The sequence below is a fragment of the Tamandua tetradactyla genome, chromosome 1 (genome assembly GCF_023851605.1).
Source record: "Tamandua tetradactyla isolate mTamTet1 chromosome 1, mTamTet1.pri, whole genome shotgun sequence".
NCBI lineage: Eukaryota > Metazoa > Chordata > Mammalia > Pilosa > Myrmecophagidae > Tamandua > Tamandua tetradactyla.
The window spans coordinates 234,188,276-234,209,902 of NC_135327.1; the positions used below are offsets into that span (position 1 = coordinate 234,188,276).

General features: G+C 49.0%; 1 protein-coding gene across 4 annotated transcripts in view; it reads left to right on the forward strand.

Annotated features, from left to right (window-relative positions):
• The window catches only part of ITGA8 (integrin subunit alpha 8), a 184,166-nt gene that overhangs the window by 40,313 nt on the left and 122,226 nt on the right, over positions 1–21,627 (forward strand). For all 4 annotated transcript variants that reach the window (XM_077155080.1, XM_077155091.1, XM_077155095.1 and 1 more), the window contains 4 exons: positions 142–186; positions 2,749–2,792; positions 3,653–3,709; positions 7,222–7,274. In XM_077155080.1, the coding sequence (XP_077011195.1) occupies positions 142–186; positions 2,749–2,792; positions 3,653–3,709; positions 7,222–7,274 (199 nt within the window). The remainder of the gene's footprint in view (positions 1–141; positions 187–2,748; positions 2,793–3,652; positions 3,710–7,221; positions 7,275–21,627) is intronic.

Consider the following 21,627-nt stretch of genomic DNA (forward strand, 5'->3'; position numbering starts at 1 on the left):
ATTGGCAATAACAGATTTATTATGCTTCTAGACTTCAGTATAAATGCATTTATTTAATTTTTTCCTGAACAAAGTTATGGTTGGTCTTTTGTTTTTCTAAGATATAACTCACTTGTTAAGTCTTCAAACCTGTGATTACAGGGTACTCAGTTGCTGCAGGGGAATTTACTGGAGACTTTCAACAAGGTGAGAGACATTAAATTTAAGACTTTTACAAAGCATGGCTTATAAATGTGTGATTTTCTTTGCTGTCCAAATCGTTTATAAATGGAATCCTTGATAGATAATATTTTGTAGAAAGACAAAAAATGTACTTTGGTACTGCTTTTTATTTTTTAGTCACACAATGTCATAAGAATGAATGTAAATCCTTGTAAATCTAGTTGGCAGTAGAGAATTAGGGCAGTGCCAATGTTATGGATGAAAAATACACAGCAGATTAAATGACTTGGACAGAAACTATGCGTTAGTTAGAAATTGAGAACCCCAACCTTTGCTTTGGTTTCCAGGGCCTTTCATTTGACCCACCCAAAGCTGAGCTCTCCAGCCAATGCCCACCAGCCTCCTGACATTATTTCCCTTTGGACATTTGCAGCCCTAAGTGACAGAAGTCGTGAACTCCTCTTCTCCTACGTGCCCTCGCTGGTCCCCTGCATTTTGCTGCCCTCTGGACCATACCCCCACCCCACCTTCCATGTCCAGAGGTGCTTTTTTCTTTTAAGGCCAATTTCAAGTGTCATCTCCAGGAACCCTTCCCCAGCTTCCTTCTCTCAACTCCCAGCCTCCTCAGCTTCTCTCCTCATTGGCCTGGGTCACCAGATGGGGAGTCGCAGAGGGAGGCACCCCTGTGGCTCCACTGGGGGCCCCGACAACCTGCTCGCAGCACCCGCCTGCAGCCTCTCCTCAGGGGCCGAGCTCAGGCTAAGGCGAGAGAAGCTGGGATGTGCCCATACCCCGGTCTCAGGGCTCTGAGAGCCAGTCAAGCGAGCCGGAGTTAGAGAATGGGGACGGGCCAGGCCAGGCCCGCCTGGGACACGGCCTCGCATTTATTCTGAGTGCAGGGGCGGCGGGAAGTGTGGCAGCGGGTTGACTGGCCCAGCTGTGCTTGTGACCCGGGCAGGAAATCGGGCCTGTGATGTTCTGTGGACATGAGGCTCGCAGCCAGGGTCTCACCTGTCCCGGTTGTGGACTGTATTTGCTCGTGGTGGATTTACGGAGCCCGTGCAGAGAAAAGTGCTTTTGGTGTTTGGAGCTGCGGCTCTGAGAGGGTCCAGCCCTGAGCCCACCGAGGCTGTGGCCCTTGGCCACGACCATCTTGGGTGTCCTCAGCTTGTCGCTAACTGAGCAAACCTAACTGAGGGCTGCACGAGACCACGCAGGACACAGAAGACAGAAAAGGCAGCTTCCAGCTCACTAGCCTCAGATATTTATTAAATGACTGTCAATCAGTACGTGTCACTTTCCATCTTGTTTCAAGTGACCATGAGCTGCTTTCACTGAGCTTTAACTAACTCACAGATAAATGCATGAAACATGTCTGTGCTGTTGGTTTTCTGTGGACATGATATACAAAGCCAAAATTCACAAAGAATGTTTTGCAGTTAGTTAGAAGTTGAAAACAGTTTTGTTTTTCCTTAAAAGAACATTTTCCTTTTAAATACAAGCTAATTCTTAAAGGGCTTCTTTTTTCCCTTGGACGAAAAGGAAGTGTATTGGCTGCAGTGGTTAAGAGTCTGACCCCTGGATTTGCTCCTGACTTAGCCACATCTCACTCATGACCTCGGACAACTCATCACCTCTGTACCCCTGTTACTTTCCTTCTAAAATGGGGTGGTGATGAAAATATCATCTACCTCACTGTTTTCTTGCAGTGTACAGTGATTAACCCTACAGACTCATAAAATACTTACTGCTATGCCTGGCACATAGTAAATATCATTTATGTATTAGCTCTAAGGAGAAAGTGTGCTTGCATGAGGGGTCATCAGAGATAGAACTGAGTAAGTAGTGCTTGGAAAGAAGACAAGCTTATAATCGACTGGTTGGCAATTTAGGAGAGGGAACCGTAAATGTGCCAAATGGTTTTTAAACATGGCGGCAGGGCTCTTGCAGGAAAGAACAAGCATTCTGTTCTGCTCCAAGAAAATGAATGGTGATGCACGACAGCACATTTTAGGGAAGACAGTAAAAAGAGCAGCGATTTCCATCAGGCCTCAGTGCCTGGAACACGTCCCAGTTTGGGTGATTTGAAGGGATCAGAAGTCCCTGCTCCATCAGGGACTGTGGTGGCCTGGAGCTCAACCCTGTCCACGCCCACGCGCTGCTCAGACAAGACGGAGTGGAAGCAGTGGGCAGCCGGCGCTGTTCAGACGAAGGCCCTACCAGGAGCTTCTCGGGCTGCTGCCGCCCGGCGCCAGGAGACGGCCCTGGGCCTGCTCTCCCCCATCCGGGGCAGAACTGGCAAAGGGAGTTTAGGATGAAAGAGGCCATTTTTGGCCCCAAATGAGCCAAAAAGACAGCTTAGGTTTACAAAATGGGGTGCGGGAAGGGTCAGCGGTCATGGCCCTCCCCAGGGGACAGAGGTCAGGTGGTGCTGGGAGACAGTGGGGGCTGCGGCCACTCTGTCCTGCTGTCTGATGTCCGACGTCTGGCCCTCCGCACCATGGTTGCTCATTAAAAAGCCGATCTTTGTTCGGTAGCTCTAGGACACATGTACTCCCCTCTCTAAAAGACTATTTTTATCTCCAGAATTGGTTGCTGGAGTTCCAAGAGGAGCACAGAATTTTGGATATGTGAGTATTGAGACTAAGACACCTTCTTGCTTATGCAGAGGCGTATTTTGTTTAACACAACTTTTAAGTCTTTTAAGATGTCCTTTAATGCAAGGGACCCTTCTGAGCCCCTCACTGGTTCATGCTGTTCGCTTGCAAAAAGGACGGAAGGAGTGAGGCTGGCTTCTACCACCCCGCGCCCTGGGGCTTCTCAACCCGGGAGGCCATGAGACAGGCACGTGGGGCCCGCGGGCCCGTCCAGGAGCTTCGGAGGCTCCCGGGGTGGCGTGGGCAGTGGTGCGGACCTGGCCGCGCGTCTCCATTGTAGAAATAATAGAAGCAAATATAGACACTATAGGAAAAGAGAAAATTTGTAATTTAAATAATTTTTATCTTTTTAAAAAGTATCTTACAAACATATAATGTTTATAGATTTGGGGTTGGCTGAGGAGAATTAAAAGGAATATTTTTTCTAAATGGATAACATTTTACAGTTTCATTTGTTGTTTTTTTTCGAAGAGCCATAATCACCAGCTTCTCATAATAAATAGCAGAAGCACAGAAATGGACTCAGACAAAATCTTGATTAAATAAATCATGCTAACTGCTCTCAAGGTTCTTGAACGCAACCCTTTTTTTCCCTGTTTCCATTTAGTAAATACATAGTTTTTCTGAAGGTCTCCTAGGCTTAGGGATAAACAAAAGCTCAATTGGCTCTTAAAATACAAGTATTTTGACCATTCTTGTGGGCTTGAATTTTTCTTTTACATAGAGTTGGCACTTGTCACTTCATAAAAATTTAAAAACGATTTAAGCTGTAATTTCAAAAATCTCTAGTTGCATGTTAAATGATGTAACATATCTAATTTCTGTGATTTTAGGTTTCAATCATTAACTCTACAGATATGACCTTAATTCAGAATTTCACTGGCGAACAGGTAAAAACATTTTAATATCCCGAACATTCATTCGCTCATTCATTCATTCTAGTACTTCGCGAGTCCCTGCTGTACGTGGGGCATGTCACAGCCTCTGGGGATTGGTCAGTGTAGAAGACAGACAGACCCCAGCCTCGTGCAGTGTGTGGGGGGGGGCTATGAGAGACCCCAGCCTCATGCAGTGGGGGGGGGGGTTTGAGAGACCCCAGCCTCATGCGGTGGGGGGCACTATGGGTGACCCCAGTTTTGCGCAGCAGTGGGAGGGGGCTATGAGAGACCCCAGCCTCATGCAGTGGGGGGCACTATGGGTGACCCCAGTTTTGCGCAGCAGTGGGAGGGGGCTATGAGAGACCCCAGCCTCGTGCAGTGGGGGGCACTATGGGTGACCCCAGTTTTGTGCAGAAGTGGGGGAGCTATGAGAGACCCCAGCTTTGTGCAGAAGTGGGGGAGCTATGAGAGACCCCAGCTTTGTGCAGAAGTGGGGGAGCTATGAGAGACCCCAGCTTTGTGCAGAGCTGTGAGGGGCCCCAGCCTCATGCAGCAGTAGGGGGGTCAGTTAACTGACTGACATGTAACGCTCCTGGTAGCTTCAGGTAGTGGTCGGAAGTACACGAGAATGAAAGCTGGGTATGAGTGGGCGCTGCAGCACGGGAGGGGGACACTGAACTAGCCAGGGAGCAGTAGGGCAAGGCTGCAGGGTGGGGGCCTGGCTGGGGACGCGGGGCAGTGGGGTGTTGGCAGGGGCATCTGGCAGTGGAGACGCAGAGATGCGGGTGGATGTGGGCCGGGCAGTGGCAGCACCTGGGCCTCCCAAGTGGACGGGCCAGCGCCCCCTGTGCCACTCAGGACATGTGTGACCTCAAAAAAGTCTCTCTTGCTGAGCCCCATTTCCAAAGCAAGAGTGCAGGCACCTCCCAGCCCTCGCTGAGGCGGGAGTGAGGCAGGGTCTGTAACTCAGAAGAGACTGTTGCTTCCTGCCCTTGACTCCTGGAGAAGAGTTAGCGCCCTCCACCCTTTGCTTTTCCTTTCCCTTTTAATTGGACAAAACACCAAATTCCCAGTCTTCTGTAATTTGATATACATGGAAAATATATGTGCTTAGAATGATCGTCAACTATTTATCTCTTTCAGTAATATATAGATTCCCTGTCTTTAGGTTTAACTATAGTAAAAATCTAAATCAATAAGCAACTTGGGTCTATAGCTCTTGTAAAACTATTTAAAATTTATGCGCAAACAAAACCACTCATTTAAAGTTGAATGTAAGCCAAAGTAGGAAAGCAAGATCTTAAAGTAGCAACATTAGCTTAATCTGGGCATGTGACGGGCGTTGGGGCGTTGCCTAGATGCAGTCGCCTGGCTGCAGGGCCCTGAGGCTGCTGGCCACACGCTGGGTCACTGCCCCCCCACCCCAGGCCGCACCTCCAGCAATGGGCTCTCCTTCCTCTCTTCTCTACTGTAAGAGTGGCCAGTGATTTCACAGGAAATGCTCCCTTTGCATGTTAAGTCTGCCTCTGTTCTTTTCTCCAAGTCCGAGGGAAAGTAATCTAATGCAAGCCGATGAGATGGTGAAGGCAGAGACAGCAGTTGACGCTGCTTAGCAGGGAGGGAGTGGTCCAGATGGCCCAGGGTGCACACACCTGTGCACGTGAGTGCGTGCACATGCGAGTGTGAGTACAAATATGCATGCATTCACTTGTGTGCACATGTGCTTGTGAATGAATGTCTATGTGTGTGCATGTGTATGCATGCGTGTGCATGTGAGTGGGAGTGTATGTATGCACGTGTGCACATGTGCTTGTGTGAATGTGAGCGCATGCATGCATTGTGCATGTGTGTGCGTGTGGGGACATTTATGTGTGTGTAGAAGTGCATATGTGTGCATGTGCATGCACATACATGTGCATACATGCATGTGCATGCATGTCAGCACACGTGAGTACCCACGAGTGTGCATACGCACACTAGGAGAGGGGGACCAACAGCAGAAATGCATCTTTAAGAGCACCTGGGCTCAGGGCCAGAGACTGAGACATCAGAACTGCCCTCGGGGTTTCCTTAGAAAAGAAAGACAAGCCGGGAAAGGTTGCACCTCCTGGCGTCTGAGGCTTCTGAGCTGGCCCTGGAGCCACAGGCCCTGGAGCGGCCGGAGGTGGCCGTGCCTCGGTCAGCCTGGCACTGCCCCTACGCGCCACCTGCTCCCGTGTGCCCAGCCACATGCCTCGCTGGTCTGGGTCATGGATTCACCTCCTGAAACGCGCAGCTTTGAGGTCCGGATGTAAGCTTGGAATATTTGTCAAGAAACTTTTGATTAAAAGTGTTTCTTTTTTACTGAACATAAAGTGATTTTTATTTTCCCCCCGATATAGGATTTTAGTCTACTCACTACTCTGCAATGTTCAACAGAGCATTTGACAAAATCTCTCATGATATACTTATAGAAAATACGGAGAGATAAGGCCAGGTGGCAGTGACGTGAGGTGGATGTATAACTCTGGAAAAGCATTCCCCAGTGTGATAAGGGTCTCAGGAAAGCCTCTCACAGTGTCTCCTTATCATTAAAAGGGTCCCCTGAATTTGGATATCTGTAACTTCCAGTCCTTTCTCCCCTCTAGTCCTGCACAAGCAAAGCATTTTCTGTGTGTGAGGCCACACGATGGCATTTCTGGAATAAGAACATCACTGCCCACTGGAATAGAGGGGAGATGGGGAGAGCTCAGCTCGGGGCAGCCGGCACCCCCACCCTGCCACGGCCCTGCTCCCAGGTGCAGCAAAAACACGATGCAGAAGGTGGAGGCAAAACATCTTGGCAAACTGAAAATATAGGCAAAATCTTAACAGATCATAAATACTAAAAATACAAGTTACGAAACAAAAGCTTCAGCGATGGAATTTGGGGAAATGATGGGGCTCCAGCTACACCAGAGAAAAGGTCCAGGGCTCTTAATTAACTGAAAACTCAGTGTGAATTGAAATGTGGTTTCTCCAAAAACTGTCATCCCTTTTATTTGTCAATAATGTAAACAAAGTGCCAGAGTAGAAGAGTGTAAACCCCCCTGGCTCTCCTGTCAGCCCTTCCTGGGGTATTTGCTCTTCTTTGGTGCATCCATGTGGCGTCTGTAAGAAAGCGGTGCCAGACAACGGACCGGCTGAACATGCCCCGTGAGACCCACGTGGAATTGGGGTTGGACTGCAGAAGCCAGTGAGACAAGGGACGGGAAGATATGAGAGGGCCGCATTCAGCAAAGCACCTTCTACTAGTGTGTCCAGAAATTGAGTGAGCGATAGGGCATCTCTAGACATGTTCAAGCAGATGGCAGGGGTTTGTGTGGAAAATTATGCATCTGGGTCGGGCGTAAACTTCTAACTGCAAGGCTCTCCAAACGCAGGAGTCTGAGTTTACAAAGCAAAAATGTGCTGCACTGAGATCGTTCTCTCAGGAGCAGTGAAGGTCTCTGTAAAAGGAGCTGCAAAAGAAACAAAATATATCACCTTCTGGTTTCTCTTTGCAGATGGCATCTTATTTTGGTTATACTGTTGCCGTTTCAGATGTTAACAGTGATGGGTAAGTTTATAAAAACTTCCTCACTCAGTGTAAATCACAGTCATCCGTAAAGATGCTCCATTTTCCCTCCATGAAATGCATCCCTCCCTCCATGGCTCCCCCTCAGGAAGCCAGAGGCTCACTGATTTTAGCCTTGTAGGGCTGGGCCAACAAGATGCAGCTACTAAAGAACACTCTGTCCTCCTATTTTAAGTTTTTAAAGATTTCCCACTTCTGGGAGGTCTGGCTCCACCTTTAGTTTTAGGCAGTGACAGCTTCCATCACTGAGATTCCCAGGCTGTGTTCAGTCTAGAGGTCCCCTTGGCACTTCTGTACATTCATGAAGTATTTGCACAAAATAGAGTTTTTTCTCCTATATATCTCTAACCAATTTACTAGTAAAACCTGTGTAGAAGATGAAATGATGTTATTTTTCAGATTCTGGTTGCAAATTTACAATTGATCTTGTGCCAAACATGCTAAATTATGGCTGTGTTTCCATTGTAATTACACACTGCTTTACTTCACCAAATGCCCAGTTAAATTAACAAACCATTAATTAAGACAAGGACTCTTGGGTGGAGCTGCATTCAGACCTCGGTGCTCTCGGGAAGCTGTGGCCACAGAATGCAAACGTCTGAGAGTCCTTACTCCAGTCCAGTTCCCGGGCCACACACTTGGACACATCCTTGATGGGCAGTGACTGTGACCATCCTGTTGCTAGAAACATGCTTTATGCGTTAGGTTGTGGTTCATGGCTGGAAATGAATTTAGTCACTTTGGTACTTCTTGGAGAATGTCCTTTTATTACTCTTTCATTCAGCATATATTTCTTAAATATCTCCTATATGCTGACTCTATTTGTGCTTCTGGGATACAGCAGAGAACTGAACAGAGTTCCCCACCATCCTTCCAAGCCCCAGTTTAAACTGGAGTTGGATGAGGGAGCTACAGACAATGGCTAGAATAAGTGAAGTCAAGAGTATGTTAGAAGCTTGTAAGTACTATTTTAAAAAATGAGGGGCATGGAGTATCGAGAGGGATGCAACTTAAGATGGTAGCAAGGTTACAGCCGAGGAAAGAGGTGGAAGGGGGCTCTGCATAGAAGAGCGGGCAGTGTGAATTTCCTGAGCTGGGAGCTCCTGGGTTATTAGAGGAGCAGCAGGGGTAGGGAACAGCAGAGGTGAGGAGCAGCACAGAGACAAGGTGCAGCAGAGATGGGGAGCAGCACAGAGGTGGGGAACAGAAGAGATGGGAAGCAACACAGAGGTGAGCAGCACAGAGGTGGGGAGCAGTAGAGGTGAGGAACAGCAGAAATGGGGAGCGGCACAGAGACAGGGAGCAGCAGAGATGGGGAGCAGCAGAAAGGTGAGGAACAGCAGAGATGGGAAGCAACACAGAGCTGAGCAGCACAGAGGTGGGAGCAGCAGAAACGGGGAGCAGCACAGAGGTGGGGAGCAGCAGAAATGGGGAGCAGCACAGAGGTGGGGAGCAGCAAAAACGGGGAGCAGCACAGAGATGGGGAGCAGCAGAAACGGGGAGCAGCACAGAGGTGGGGAGCAGCAGAAACGGGGAGCAGCACAGAGGTGGGGAGCAGCAGAAATGGGGAGCAGCACTGAGACAGGGAGTAGCACAAAGGTGGGGCACAGCAGAGAGGGGATGCTGGAGCAGGGAGTGAAGGGAGGTGTGGGAGGGCGTCAGGCCGTTGCGTCTCCCAGGCCCGCGCACAGCACCTGAACCCTGCCCTCCTGCAAGGGGAGCTTCTGTTCTGCAGGTCTGAGCGGTGCCACGTGCCTGCCCCGTCGCATTCCTCGCGCTGGCTGAGGGCCCACATGACCAGAGGCTCGCAGAGCCCCGGCCACAGGGGCAGGACTGGACAGTGGCCTGGGGGAACTAGGGAGGGTTGGATTCTGGGCCCGAATGGAGGGCATATTTCAATGACAATCCTATTCTGGGAGCAAATTTAAAATTTAAATTGCTTTACTCGATTGCTTGTGTTGTGAAAATAAAGTAACAATTAGGACAACCAGTTACACTTCCCAGTCGTTGGACAGCAATTGTGACACAGCCTTTTATCAATTTAGGAAGAAGTGGGTGAAGAGTAACTCAAGGCGGCAGCACAGGCTGCGCCGACCAAGCCCTGGGGTCAGACAGGCCTCCAGGGTCAGCGGGGTCAGCAGCTGGGGGTCAGTGGGGCCAGCACATGGGAGTTAGCGGGGTCAGCACCTGGGGGTCAGTAGGGTCAGCAGCTGGGGGTCAGTGGGGCCAGTGGGGCCTGCACCTGTGGTCAGCGGGGCCAGCACTTTGGGGTCAGCGGGGAAAGCACCTGTGGTCAGCGGGGCCAGCACTTTGGGGTCAGCGGGGAAAGCACCTGGGGGTCAGCAGGGCCTGCAACTGGGATCAGCAGGGCCTGCCCTGCGGGTCAGTGGGGTCAGCACCTGGGGGTCAGTGGGGCCTGCAACTGGGGTCAGTGGGGCCAGCACCTGGGGGTCAGCGGGGTCAGCACCTGGGGGTCAGTGGGGTCAGCGAGGTCAGCACCTGGGGTCAGCGGGGCCTGCCCTGCGGGTCAGTGGGGCCAGCACCTGGGGGTCAGCGGGGCCTGAAACTGGGGGTCAGCGGGGTCAGCACCTGGGGGTCAGTGGGGTCAGCGAGGTCAGCACCTGGGGTCAGCGGGGCCTGCCCTTCCTGCAGAGACCCCTCGAGTCCGCAGTGAAGTCCTGTGGCCGTGGGTGAGGCAGATGCTCTGTGGCCATTTGTCTTTTCTGATGTTCTCATACCTGCTGGGCAGTGCGTCCCTTATCCCCAGGCCGCTGTCTGAGGACAACATGGCCTTCCTAAGCGTGAAGCTCCAGGATTCTCGGGTGGAAACGTGCCGCCTTTTGGTGTGAAGGCCCCGTGCAGTGGACGGTGGACACGTGTGTGCTCTGGAGATGCGTGTCCAGGGGAACAGCCTGGCGGGAAACGCTGTGGGCAGTGGTCTCGAGAACGTCCGGGGAGGGGGTGCTGCAGGCCAGCTGAGGTGAGGGGAGGATGAGGGGGAGGGGAGGGGAGGGGAGGGGAGGATGAGGATGAAGTGAGGTAAGATGAGATGAGGTGAGGTGGAATGAGGATGAGGGGAGGGGAGATGAGGATGAGGATGAGGGGAGGGGAGGGGAGGGGAGGTGAGAGGAGGTGAGAGGAGATGAGGATGAGATGAGGTGAAGGAAGGTGAGAGGAGGTGAGGATGAGGTGAGGTGAGAGAAGGTGAGGATGAGGATGAGGATGAGGTGAGGTGAGAGGAGGTGAGGTGAGAGGAGGTGAGGATGAGGATGAGGGGAGGATGAGGATGAGGATGAGGATGAGGTGAGAGGAGGTGAGGGGAGATGAGGTGAGGTAAGAGGAGGTGAGGTGAGAGGAGGGGAGGATGAGGATGAGGATGAGGTGAGAGGAGGTGAGGGGAGATGAGGTGAGGGGAGATGAGGTGAGGTGAGGTGAGATGAGGTGAGGTGAGAGGAGGTGAGGATGAGGATGAGGGGAGGATGAGGATGAGGATGAGGTGAGATGAGGTGAGGGGAGATGAGGTGAGGGGAGATGAGGTGAGGTGAGGTGAGAGGAGGTGAGGTGAGAGGAGGTGAGGTGAGAGGAGGTGAGGATGAGGATGAGGGGAGGGGAGGGGAGGATGAGGATGAGGTGAGGTGAGACGAGGTGAGGTGAGGTGAGGTGATGGGAGGGGAGTGTCTGGGTCACACTTCAGCTCGGTGTCGTTGCCCCGCGAGCGTCGCCCGGGATTCGGGGTTCCCTGACCTGCACTGACCCTGCCGAGGCAGCTGTGGTCACTCCGCGTGCGGAAGGACGTGTCCTCCTCGGGACGGAGCTGCCCTTGTCGGGCTCTGGTCACTTTTCCCCTCGGGCCTGCGACACCCGCGCTGGATTAGGGACGCGTCTGCCGTCCGGTTTTCGTGGGTTTGAGTGTTTGCGCTCCGCGGTTTGTGGTCAGTCCGAGGCAGGAACCGTATTTCCCACGGGCCCCTCTGCGGGCCCTGCCCCTGCCCCGCGACACCGGGACGCCCGTGCCCGCCGGACGCTGGCGCTGCCCCGACGTGCCCTCGTGTGCGTCGGTGGTCCGCGTCCACTCCCACTCCAGCCCGCGGACTCGCTGCCGGGACCGCGAGGGCCGCGTGGGGGCGGCTGCGCCGGGGTCCAGTGCGCGCGGACGGTCTCCGCCCTCGCGAGGAGAGCCCTGGTCCGCCGGGGTCAGCGGTCAGGGGCGCGTGACCTCTCGGGGTCAGGGCTTCAAGTCTAACACACGCCGACGCGCCCCCATCACTTGAGGCCGGGGATTCGGGTGAGTGGACAGGTCTGTCCTTGCGCGGCCTGTGAGGTCGCAGGGTCGTAGGGAGAACGGCGTCTGCACGCGCTCTAACAGCAAGGGGTGTTCTCGAAGCGTTTCACCTGTTTAGGTTGCAGTGAGCACGCGCGCTCCCGTCACGGCGTGGGCGCGCTCCCGTCACGGCGTGGGCGCGCTCCCGTCACGGCGTGGGCGCGCTCCCGTCACGGCGTGGGCGCGTCCCCGTCACGGCGTGGGCGCGCTCCCGACACGGCGTGGGCGTGCTCCCGTCACGGCGTGGGCGCGCTCGCGTGACTCCCGTCGTCCTCAGGGCGCAGCATCGCTCCCGGAGAAGGAGCCTCCTGGGGAGGGTGTCGGGCTGTCGGGAGGAAGGGTCTGCTGTGAACCGGGTAGAGGCGCGTAGGAAAAGTCCGACTCGGGTCAAAGGGCCACACTGTGCTCTGCTGCGTTTTACTGAGACGTGAGTTCTGGTCATAAGGAATTTTATTGGCAAGGGGATAGCTTATAACTCTTACCGAATGTGTTTTTATCCTAATTCAAGATTTTCTTGCTTTCCTGGCATTTATCAATGATCACGGAGTTACCAGCGAACAGTGTTCGCGTCCCTCTCCTCCCCTCAGCACGGCGGGGACAGGAACGCGCGTGCTCACAGCAGCGGACCAGGCCTGTCCCCGTGAGGGCGCCGAATCCAAAACCAGGATGAACTTAATTTTCATTATTTACCAAATTCCTAGTTTTCCAAGTTCTCGTTTAAAGAACATCTTTTCTTTTTAAAAAATTAGTCATTATAACTGGAAAATACCTGTGACATGACGTGCGTCCGTCGGCAAGGCCTCGGCCTCCGCGTGGGAGTCGTTCCCTGTGGCTCGGAGCCCTGCAGCGCGGACACGTCCAGTCCAGGCGCCCTCGGGGCCATGCCCGGCATCCGCTGCTCCCTGCTCCCCGGGTTTCGCGACTGCGGGTCTCGCTTCAGGGCGAGCTCTCTGGACTGAATTCCATTCTCGTGCCTCTGGGAGCGCGAAGACCCTGGACGACGACAGTCTCAGCCTCCAGCTTACAGTGTCCACCCCGCAGGGGTATTTCCCCTGGGAACGCGCTTTCCGGGGACGCGCGTGGCTCCGAGCCAGCGCAGTGGGGACCTTCCTGACTGTTCCACTGTCCTGAAGCAGCGTCCACACCGTCCTGAAGCAGCGTCCACCCATGGGGATGACTGCCTTTGGGAATGCGCTTTCCGGGGACGCACGGCTCCGAGCCAGCGCAGTGGGGACCTTCCTGACTGTTCCACTGTCCTGAAGCAGCGTCCACACCGTCCTGAAGCAGCGTCCACCCGCGGGGGTGACTGCCTTTGGGAATGCGCTTTCCGGGGACGCACGGCTCCGAGCCAGCGCAGTGGTGACCTTCCTGACTGTTCCACTGTCCTGAAGCAGCGTCCACACCGTCCTGAAGCAGCGTCCACCCGCGGGGGTGACTGCCTTTGGGAATGCGCTTTCCGGGGACGCGCGGCTCCGAGCCAGCGCAGTGGGGACCTTCCTGACTGTTCCACTGTCCTGAAGCAGCGTCCACACCGTCCTGAAGCAGCGTCCACCCATGGGGATGACTGCCTTTGGGAACGTACTTTGCAGGGACGCGCGCGGCTCCGAGCCAGCACGGTGGTCACCTTCCTGACGTTTCCATCGTCCTGAACCAAGTGCAAGCGCCCTTCGCGGCCGCCCCTCCGCTCTGCAACCCGGGCCTCCGCGTCGGCCTCCTCTCACCGCCAGTGTGCGAATTCTAAGTGGTTCTTACAAGAGAAACATCACAGTGTTGGCCTTTCATGTCCGGCTTGTTTCAGTCAACGTGGTGCCTTCAAGGTTCAGCCTTCAGCAGGACCAGCCCTGCCCTTCCCTGCGGCCCCGTGCCGTGCGCTGCTGGGACAGACCATGCTCGTTTCTCAGTAGCGGGCTCCCCGGGTCTGCAGCGATTCCACCCTTCAGCTTTGGGGTTGATGGTGCCGTGAACCCTGGGTTGCAGTTGTTTGGGGCACATACCTAGGAGTGCTATTGCCAGTCTTTTGTTAATGATGCGTTCACTTTTCTGAGGAACTACCAACCTGTTTTCCATAGCAGCAGCACCATCTTACACACCCGCCAACAATGTGCAAGGGCTTCTGTTTCTCTGCATCCACACCAACACTTGTTCTTTTCAGTTTTTTAGTCATCCGAGTGAATTTGAAGTGGTTTCTCATTGCAGTTTTAATTTGTATTTCTCTAATGATTAATGATGTTGAGCATCTTCCCACATACTTATTGGCCATTTGAATATGTTCTTTGGAAAATTGTCTATTCAAATACTGGCCCATTTTTTAATTGGGAGTTTTGTCTTTAAGTTATAGAAGTTCTTTCTCTAGCTGAATATTAAACCCTTATGAGATATATGGTATCTAAATATTTTCTTCCATTCTGCAGGTTGTCTTTTCATTTTCTTGATAATGTCTTTTTTTTTTTTTTTGCATGGCAGACTCCAGGAATTGAACCCAGGTCTCCGGCATGGCAGGCGAGAACTCTGCCACTGAGCCACTGTTGCACTGCCCTTAGATAATGTCTTTTGAAGCAAAAACGTTTTTTATTTTGATGAATCCATTTATTACTTGTTTTGTTGCTTGCCATTTTAATGTAAAGTCTGAAAGTCATTGCCTATTTCAGGGTGCTGAAGATAGTTCCTTATGCTTTCTTGTAAGATTTTTCTAGTATTAGCTATTATATTTAAACCATTGATCCATTTGGACTTAATTTTGATATATAGTGAGAGGCAGGGGTCTGCATTCATTCTTCTGCACGTAATTTTCAGTTTTCCAAGCAGTTAGTTTGAGACTATTCTTTTCCCATTGAATGGACTTGGCATCATTGTGGAAAATCAACTGGGCATAGATGTATTGATCTATTTCTGGATTCTCAGTTTTGTTCTCTTGATTTATATGTCTATCTTTATTCCAGTGCCACCAGTTTTAATTACTGTAACTTTAATTACTGTAGTTTTCAAATCAGGAAGTATGAGTCTTCAACTTTGATCTTCTTTTTTGAAATTGTTTGGCTATTCAGTGCTTCTTTCAATTTCATGTGAATTTGAAGATTGACTTTTCCATTTCTGCAAAAAAGAATGTTGGAATTTTATAGGAATTGCATTGAATTTGTAGGTTGCTCTAGGGAGAACTGACATCTTAATAATCTTAAGTCTTCTAACATATGAACATGGGATGTCTTTCCACTTATTTAGGCCATTTAGTCTTTTTTTTTTTTTAGCAACGTTTTATAATTATTAGTGCACAAGTCTTTCATCCTCTTTGTTAAATTTATTCCTAGATATTTTATTCTTCTATATGTTATTTTTAACGAAATTGTTTTCTTGCTTTCCATTTCAAACTGCTCGTTAGTGGCGTATAGAAACCCAACTGACTTCCATGTTTGTCTTGTATCCTGCTGTGTTGCTAAATTTGTTTATTAGTTCTAGTGGCTTTCTTACACATTCTTTGGGATTATCTATATATAGGATAATCTGCAAAGGGAGATAATTTTACTTCTTCCTTTCCAATTTGAATGCCCTTTATCTCTTTCTCTTGCCTGACTCTTCTGGCTAGAACTTTGAGCACAATGTTGAATAACAGGTGACAGCAGGCATCTTGTCTCATTCCAGATCATAGAGGACCAGACAAAACCCACTCTACATTGGGCAACTCAGGGCCCATGGCAACTTGGTGGCCTATGATTAAACATTCAGTTCTACCAAGGCCCAGTAGCAGGTCAGAAGCTGTTTCTCAAAAGGAGAGTAGTTACCTGCAGGGAATGGCAGGGCTGTGCTCCAAAATCCTAAGGGTCTGCGTTGTGATTCTCCTATAGGGGCCTGCCAAAGGCTCCAGACAGCATCACTGTTTGCTACTGACACTTCCAGCGCCATTGGATCTGCTGGATCATATGGTCCAAGTGGCAGAGCAGCTTGTACTGCAGCCTGGACCTGTCACAGTGCCTCCTCTTGTTTCAGTCCTCAGTCAAAGCTAACAGATTGGGGAGGGGGTCACTTAATAAATGGAACAGCACCACCTCAATGAGGAATATGTTGTTTCCAAAGTCCAAAGAGGCTAACTAAGCATTGTACCTATTTTTTTTAGTCATAGGAGGGGTCAGAAGCAACAGCTTATCATTCACCTTAGAAGGTATATCTCAAAATAACCCACACCACTAGATGCCTAGAAGTTTCACTGAAGTGGCAGGCCCCTGTATTTTCATTGGATTTATCTCCCATTTTCTGACACACAAATACCTTACCAATAAGCTTAGAGTGGTTGCTACTTCTTTCTTACTATGTCCAATCAGCATGATATCATAAATGTAATGGACCAGTGTAATGTCTTGTGGGAGGGAGAAATGATCAAGATCCCTGTAGACAAGATTATGACATAGGGCTGGAGAGTTGATATTGAACCATCCTTGCATACCTGGGATGAATCCTACTTGGTCATGATGTATAATTCTTTTAATGTGTTGTTGGATACGATTTGCTAGAATTTTATTGAGGATTTTTGCATCTATATTCATTAGAGAGATTGGCCTGTAGTTTTCTTTTTTTGTAATATCTTTGCCTGGCTTTGGTATGAGGTTGATGTTGGCTTCATAGAATGAATTAGGTAGTTTTCCCTCTGCTTCGATTTTTTTGAAGAGTTTGAGGAGAGTTGGTACTAATTCTTTCTGGAATGTTTGATAGAATTCAGATGTGAAGCTGTCTGGTCCTGGACTTTTCTTTTTAGGAAGCTTTTGAATGACTGATTCAATTTCTTTACTTGTGATTGGTTTGTTGAGGTCATCTATGTCTTCTTGAGTCAAAGTTGGTTGTTCATGTCTTTCCAGGAACCCATCCATTTCCTCTAAATTGTTGTATTTATTAGCGTAAAGTTGTTCATAGTATCCTGTTATTACCTCCTTTATTTCTGTGAGGTCAGTAGTTATGTCTCCTCTTCCATTTCTGATCTTATTTATTTGCATCCTCTCTCTTCTTTTTGTCAATCTTGCTAAGGGCCCATCAATCTTATTGATTTTCTCATAGAACCAACTTCTGGCCTTATTGATTTTCTCTATTGTTTTCATGTTTTCAATTTCATTTATTTGTGCGCTAATCTTTGTTATTTCTTTCCTTTTGCTTGCTTTGGGATTAGTTTGCTGTTCTTTCTGCAGTTCTTCCAAATGGATAGTTAATTCCTGCATTTTTGCCTTTTCTTCTTTTCTGATATAGGCATTTAGGGCAATAAATTTCCCTCTTAGCACTGCCTTTGCTGCGTCCCATAAGTTTTGATATGTTGTGTTTTCATTTTCATTCGCCTTGAGGTATTTGCTAATTTCTCTAGCAATTTCTTCTTTGACCCACTCGTTGTTTAGGAGTGTGTTGTTGAGCCTCCACGTATTTGTGAATTTTCTGGCACTCTGCCTATTATTGATTTCCAACTTCATTCCTTTATGATCCGAGAAAGTGTTGTGTATGATTTCAATCTTTTTAAATTTGTTAAGACTTGCTTTGTGACCCAGCATATGGTCTATCTTTGAGAATGATCCATGAGTACTTGAGAAAAAGGTGTATCCTGCTGTTGTGGGATGTAATGTCCTATAAATGTCTATTAAGTCTAGCTCATTTATAGTAATATTCAGATTCTCTATTTCTTTATTGATCCTCTGTCTAGATGTTCTATCCATTGATGAGAGTGGTGAATTGAAGTCTCCAACTATTATGGTATATGAGTCTATTTCCCTTTTCAGTGTTTGCAGTGTATTCCTCACGTATTTAGGGGCATTCTGGTTCGGTGCGTAAATATTTATGATTGTTATGTCTTCTTGTTTAATTGTTCCTTTTATTAGTATATAGTGTCCTTCTTTGTCTCTTTTAACTTTTTTACATTTGAAGTCTAATTTGTTGGATATTAATATAGCCACTCCTGCTCTTTTCTGGTTGTTATTTGCATGAAATATCTTTTCCCAACCTTTCACTTTCAACCTATGTTTATCTTTGGGTCTAAGATGTGTTTCCTGTAGACAGCATATAGAAGTATCCTGTTTTTTAATCCATTCTGCCAATCTATGTCTTTTGATTGGGGAATTCAGTCCATTAACGTTTAGTGTTATTATTGTTTGGATAATATTTTCCTCTAACATTTTGCCTTTTGTATTATATATATCATATCTGATTTTCCTTCTTTCTACACTCTTCTCCATACCTCTCTCTTCTGTCTTTTTGTATCTGACTCTAGTGCTCCCTTTAGTATTTCTTGCAGAGCTGGTCTCTTGGTCACAAATTCTCTCAGTGACTTTTTGTCTGAGAATGTTTTAATTTCTCCCTCATTTTTGAAGGATAATTTTACTGGATATAGGAGTCTTGGTTGGCAGTTTTTCTCTTTTAGTAATTTAAATATATCATCTCACTGTCTTCTAGCTTCCATAGTTTCTGCTGAGAAATCTACACATAGTCTTATTGGGTTTCCCTTATATGTGATGGATTGTTTTTCTCTTGCTGCTTTCAAGATCCTCTCTTTCTCTTTCACCTCTGACATTCTAACTAGTAAGTGTCTTGGAGAACGCCTATTTGGGTCTAATCTCTTTGGGGTGCGCTGCACTTCTTGGATCTGTAATTTTAGGTCTTTCATAAGAGTTGGGAAATTTTCAGTGATAATTTCTTCCATTAGTTTTTCTCCTCCTTTTCCCTTCTCTTCTCCTTCTGGGACACCCACAACACGTATATTTGTGCGGTTCATATTGTCCTTGAGTTCCCTGATACCCTGTTCAAATTTTTCCATTCTTTTCCCAATAGATTCTGTTTGTTTTTGGAATTCAGATGTTCCATCCTCCAAATCACTAATTCTATCTTCTGTCTCTTTAAATCTATCATTGTAGGTATCCATTGTTTTTTCCATCTTTTCTACTTTATCCTTCACTTCCATAAGTTCTGTGATTTGTTTTTTCAGTTTTTCTATTTCTTCTTTATGTTCCTCCCATGTCCTCTTCATGTCCTCCCTCAATTTATCGATTTCATTTTTGAAGAGGTTTTCCATTTCTGTTCGTATATTCAGCATTAGTTGTCTCAGCTCTTCTATCTCATTTGAACTATTGGTTTGTTCCTTTGACTGGGCCATATTCTCAATCTTCTGAGCGTGGACAGTTATCTTCTGCTGCTGGCGTCTGGGCATTTAGTCAGATTTCCCTGGGTGTCGGACCCAACAAGGTTGTAAGATTTTTCTGAAAAACCTCTGGGTTCTGTTTTTCTTATCCTGCCCAGTAGGTGGCGCTCGTGGCACACGTTTGTCTCAAGTGTTTGGAATGGATCCCCCCGGTCACCGATCTCCGCGGCCTGGGAATTTCCGATCCAATTCTCTCCGTTGGTTCAGGGGCTGCGCATGGTGGGGGCGTCAGCCTCCGCGGCTTGAGGGGACCCTGTGGCTGGTCGCCGGCTGCAGCGGGCCCGGGGAATTCGCCACCGGACCAGGACGTCGCCCGCGGGGGAGGGGCATCGGTCACCGGCCGCCGTGGCCTGGGGAATTCCCCACCGGACCAGGAATCCGCCCGCGGGGGGGGGTCACTGCGGCTTGGATAGCCCTCTGATCCGAGACTCGTAGCCGCGGACTCGAAGCCGAGACTCGAAGCCGCCCGCAAAAGAGGGGCGCCAGCCGCCTCGGCTTGGGAAATTTGCCTCTCCGAGACTCTCAGCCGGCCCGGGAAGGAGGGAGGGAGTAGCTCCGACCGCCACAGCTGCCGCTGCTCGGGAAATCGCGCGCCGCTCAGGGATCTCACCGCAGCCGAGTCTCGCAGTCAGACTAGCCAGTCCAGACTGGGGTACGCTGTGTGTCCATTCCCTGCCGTAGCCCCGGGAGCTGTTCTGCACTGTTTCAGTTCACCTAGTAGTTGCTTTTCTGGAGAGTTGATATATACCTGCATCCCAAGAGCTTGTGTTAATTTGCTCAAGCAATAATACCACATCTGGAACAGTAGCTGCAATTGGAGTCACCACCTGGTTGAGTTTGTGATAATCCACTGTCATCTGCCAAGACCCATCTGTTTTCTGCACAGGCCACTTAGGAGAGGTAAATGGGGATGTGGTGGGAACACCACCCCTCCATTCTTCAAGTCCTTAAGAGTGGCAGTAATCTCTGTAATCCTTCCAGGAATCTGGTATTGCTCCTGATTTACAAATTTACTAGGTAGGGGCAGTTCTAGTGGCTTCCACTTGGCCTTTCCTACCATAATAGCCTTCACTTCCAAAGTCAGGGAACCAATGTGGGGATTCTGCCAGTTGCTGAGTATGTCTGTTCCAATTATGCATTCTGGAACTGAGGAAATAAACACAGAATAAGTCCAGGGTCCCATTGGACCCACTGGGAGATGGACCTGTGCTAAAATTCCATCAGTCACCTGACTTCCATAATCCCCCACTCTGACTGGTGGACCAGAGTCACATTTTGGGCCCCCTGGAATTAATGTCACTTCTGAGCCAGTGTCCAATAAACCCTGAAATATCTGACCATTTCCTTTTCCCCAGTGCACAGTCACCCTAATAAAAGGGCTGTAGGTCTCCATGGGGAAGGCTTGGAGGAAGGTTAACAGTGTAACTTTGTGGCATTGTAGCAGGGTCCTTCCCCAAGGTGACCCAATCTTTCCTTCATTCAAGGGGCTCTGCATTTGTAAACTGTCTCTGGTCGGGGAATTGATTGAGGAGTCATGACTGTATTTGTGATTCAAGTTAGACTTCTGTTCACTTGACCTACAGCTCTTCTGCTTATACAGCTCAAACAAGAATTTAGTAGATTGCCCCTCTATTTTACTTCTAGGTACCCCATGATCCACTAGCCAACACGCAAGTCTCTGTGGCTCAGATTATTTGACGAGACTCTGTTTTGAGTCTGCTGTACATTATGGTGGCCATGTCCACCTTGCCTGTGGTGATTACTGTTGCCATATGGCTTCTACCAATTCAGGATCCCGTCATCCCCATTGTGTTTAAGGATTCCAGCTCAGTGACAGCAGTTCCCACAGTAATATCTGACCTACAGAGAAGGGTGACTAGACAGCTCTTAAGGGATGATGGCGCTAATCTCACAAAGTTATTCCTCAAACTTCTGGTGAAAGATGTATTCTCTGGACATTCCTGGGGTGTGTGGGCAGATCTACCATGATAAATCCACTCTAACATTCCCATCTCTCTAAGCCTCATCTATGTTATTCCAGGGCAGGTCTGGCATTTCAACCTTGAGTAATGTCTTCCATCTTTTGGTCTATACTTCAGTCAATCACTGGAACAAACTGTTAGAGCTCTTTTCAGCCCCTTTCTGACCCCTTGAGTTACAACACTGAATCAAGAATTTCAGCTTTGTGGACCCATATCAATAAATTCAGTATGATCCAACTTTGTGTTCCTTCCACCATCATCCCACACTCTTACTCTTCATTCCTACACATATTCTCCTGTCCAAACAAATTGGAAAACTCATGCAGTTCTTGGAGTACAGCACAGCTCCTCATGTATTCCACTTTGTACCCCACCTTTTGGAGCCTCTAGTCTAACTTCAGTCTAGTTACAGGTCTGTAAGTAAAGTGGAGTGGTGGGGTGGGCCATGAAGGGAATTAGCTGTGTCCTGCAAGCAGCTACCTCAAGGCATGCCCTGGCAGTTTCATCTGGTGAAACAGGCTTGATCTCTCCAGATAGAAGTGTTGGGGGCTTTCTTTACTCAGGTGAGGTGATTACAGGTGTACCGGGCACAGCAGGTTAATCCCTTCACGTGGAGGCTGTGTGGCTATTTCCTCGGGGCAGACCATTGCAGGTTTATCTGGCAAAGATTCAGCAGAATCTAGGGTTTCACTGTCCTCATCACCCTCATTATCAGCCCATATGTCCCCAGTCCATTTTTCAAGATCCCATTCCAGTTAATACCTCCTTTAACAGTACACACCCTACAAGGTTGGAAATTCAATTTATGTTGTATTTTAGCCACTTGCACAACTCTGGGTTTGGCTTTCAGAAATCTCACATCTGTCTCTACAGAAA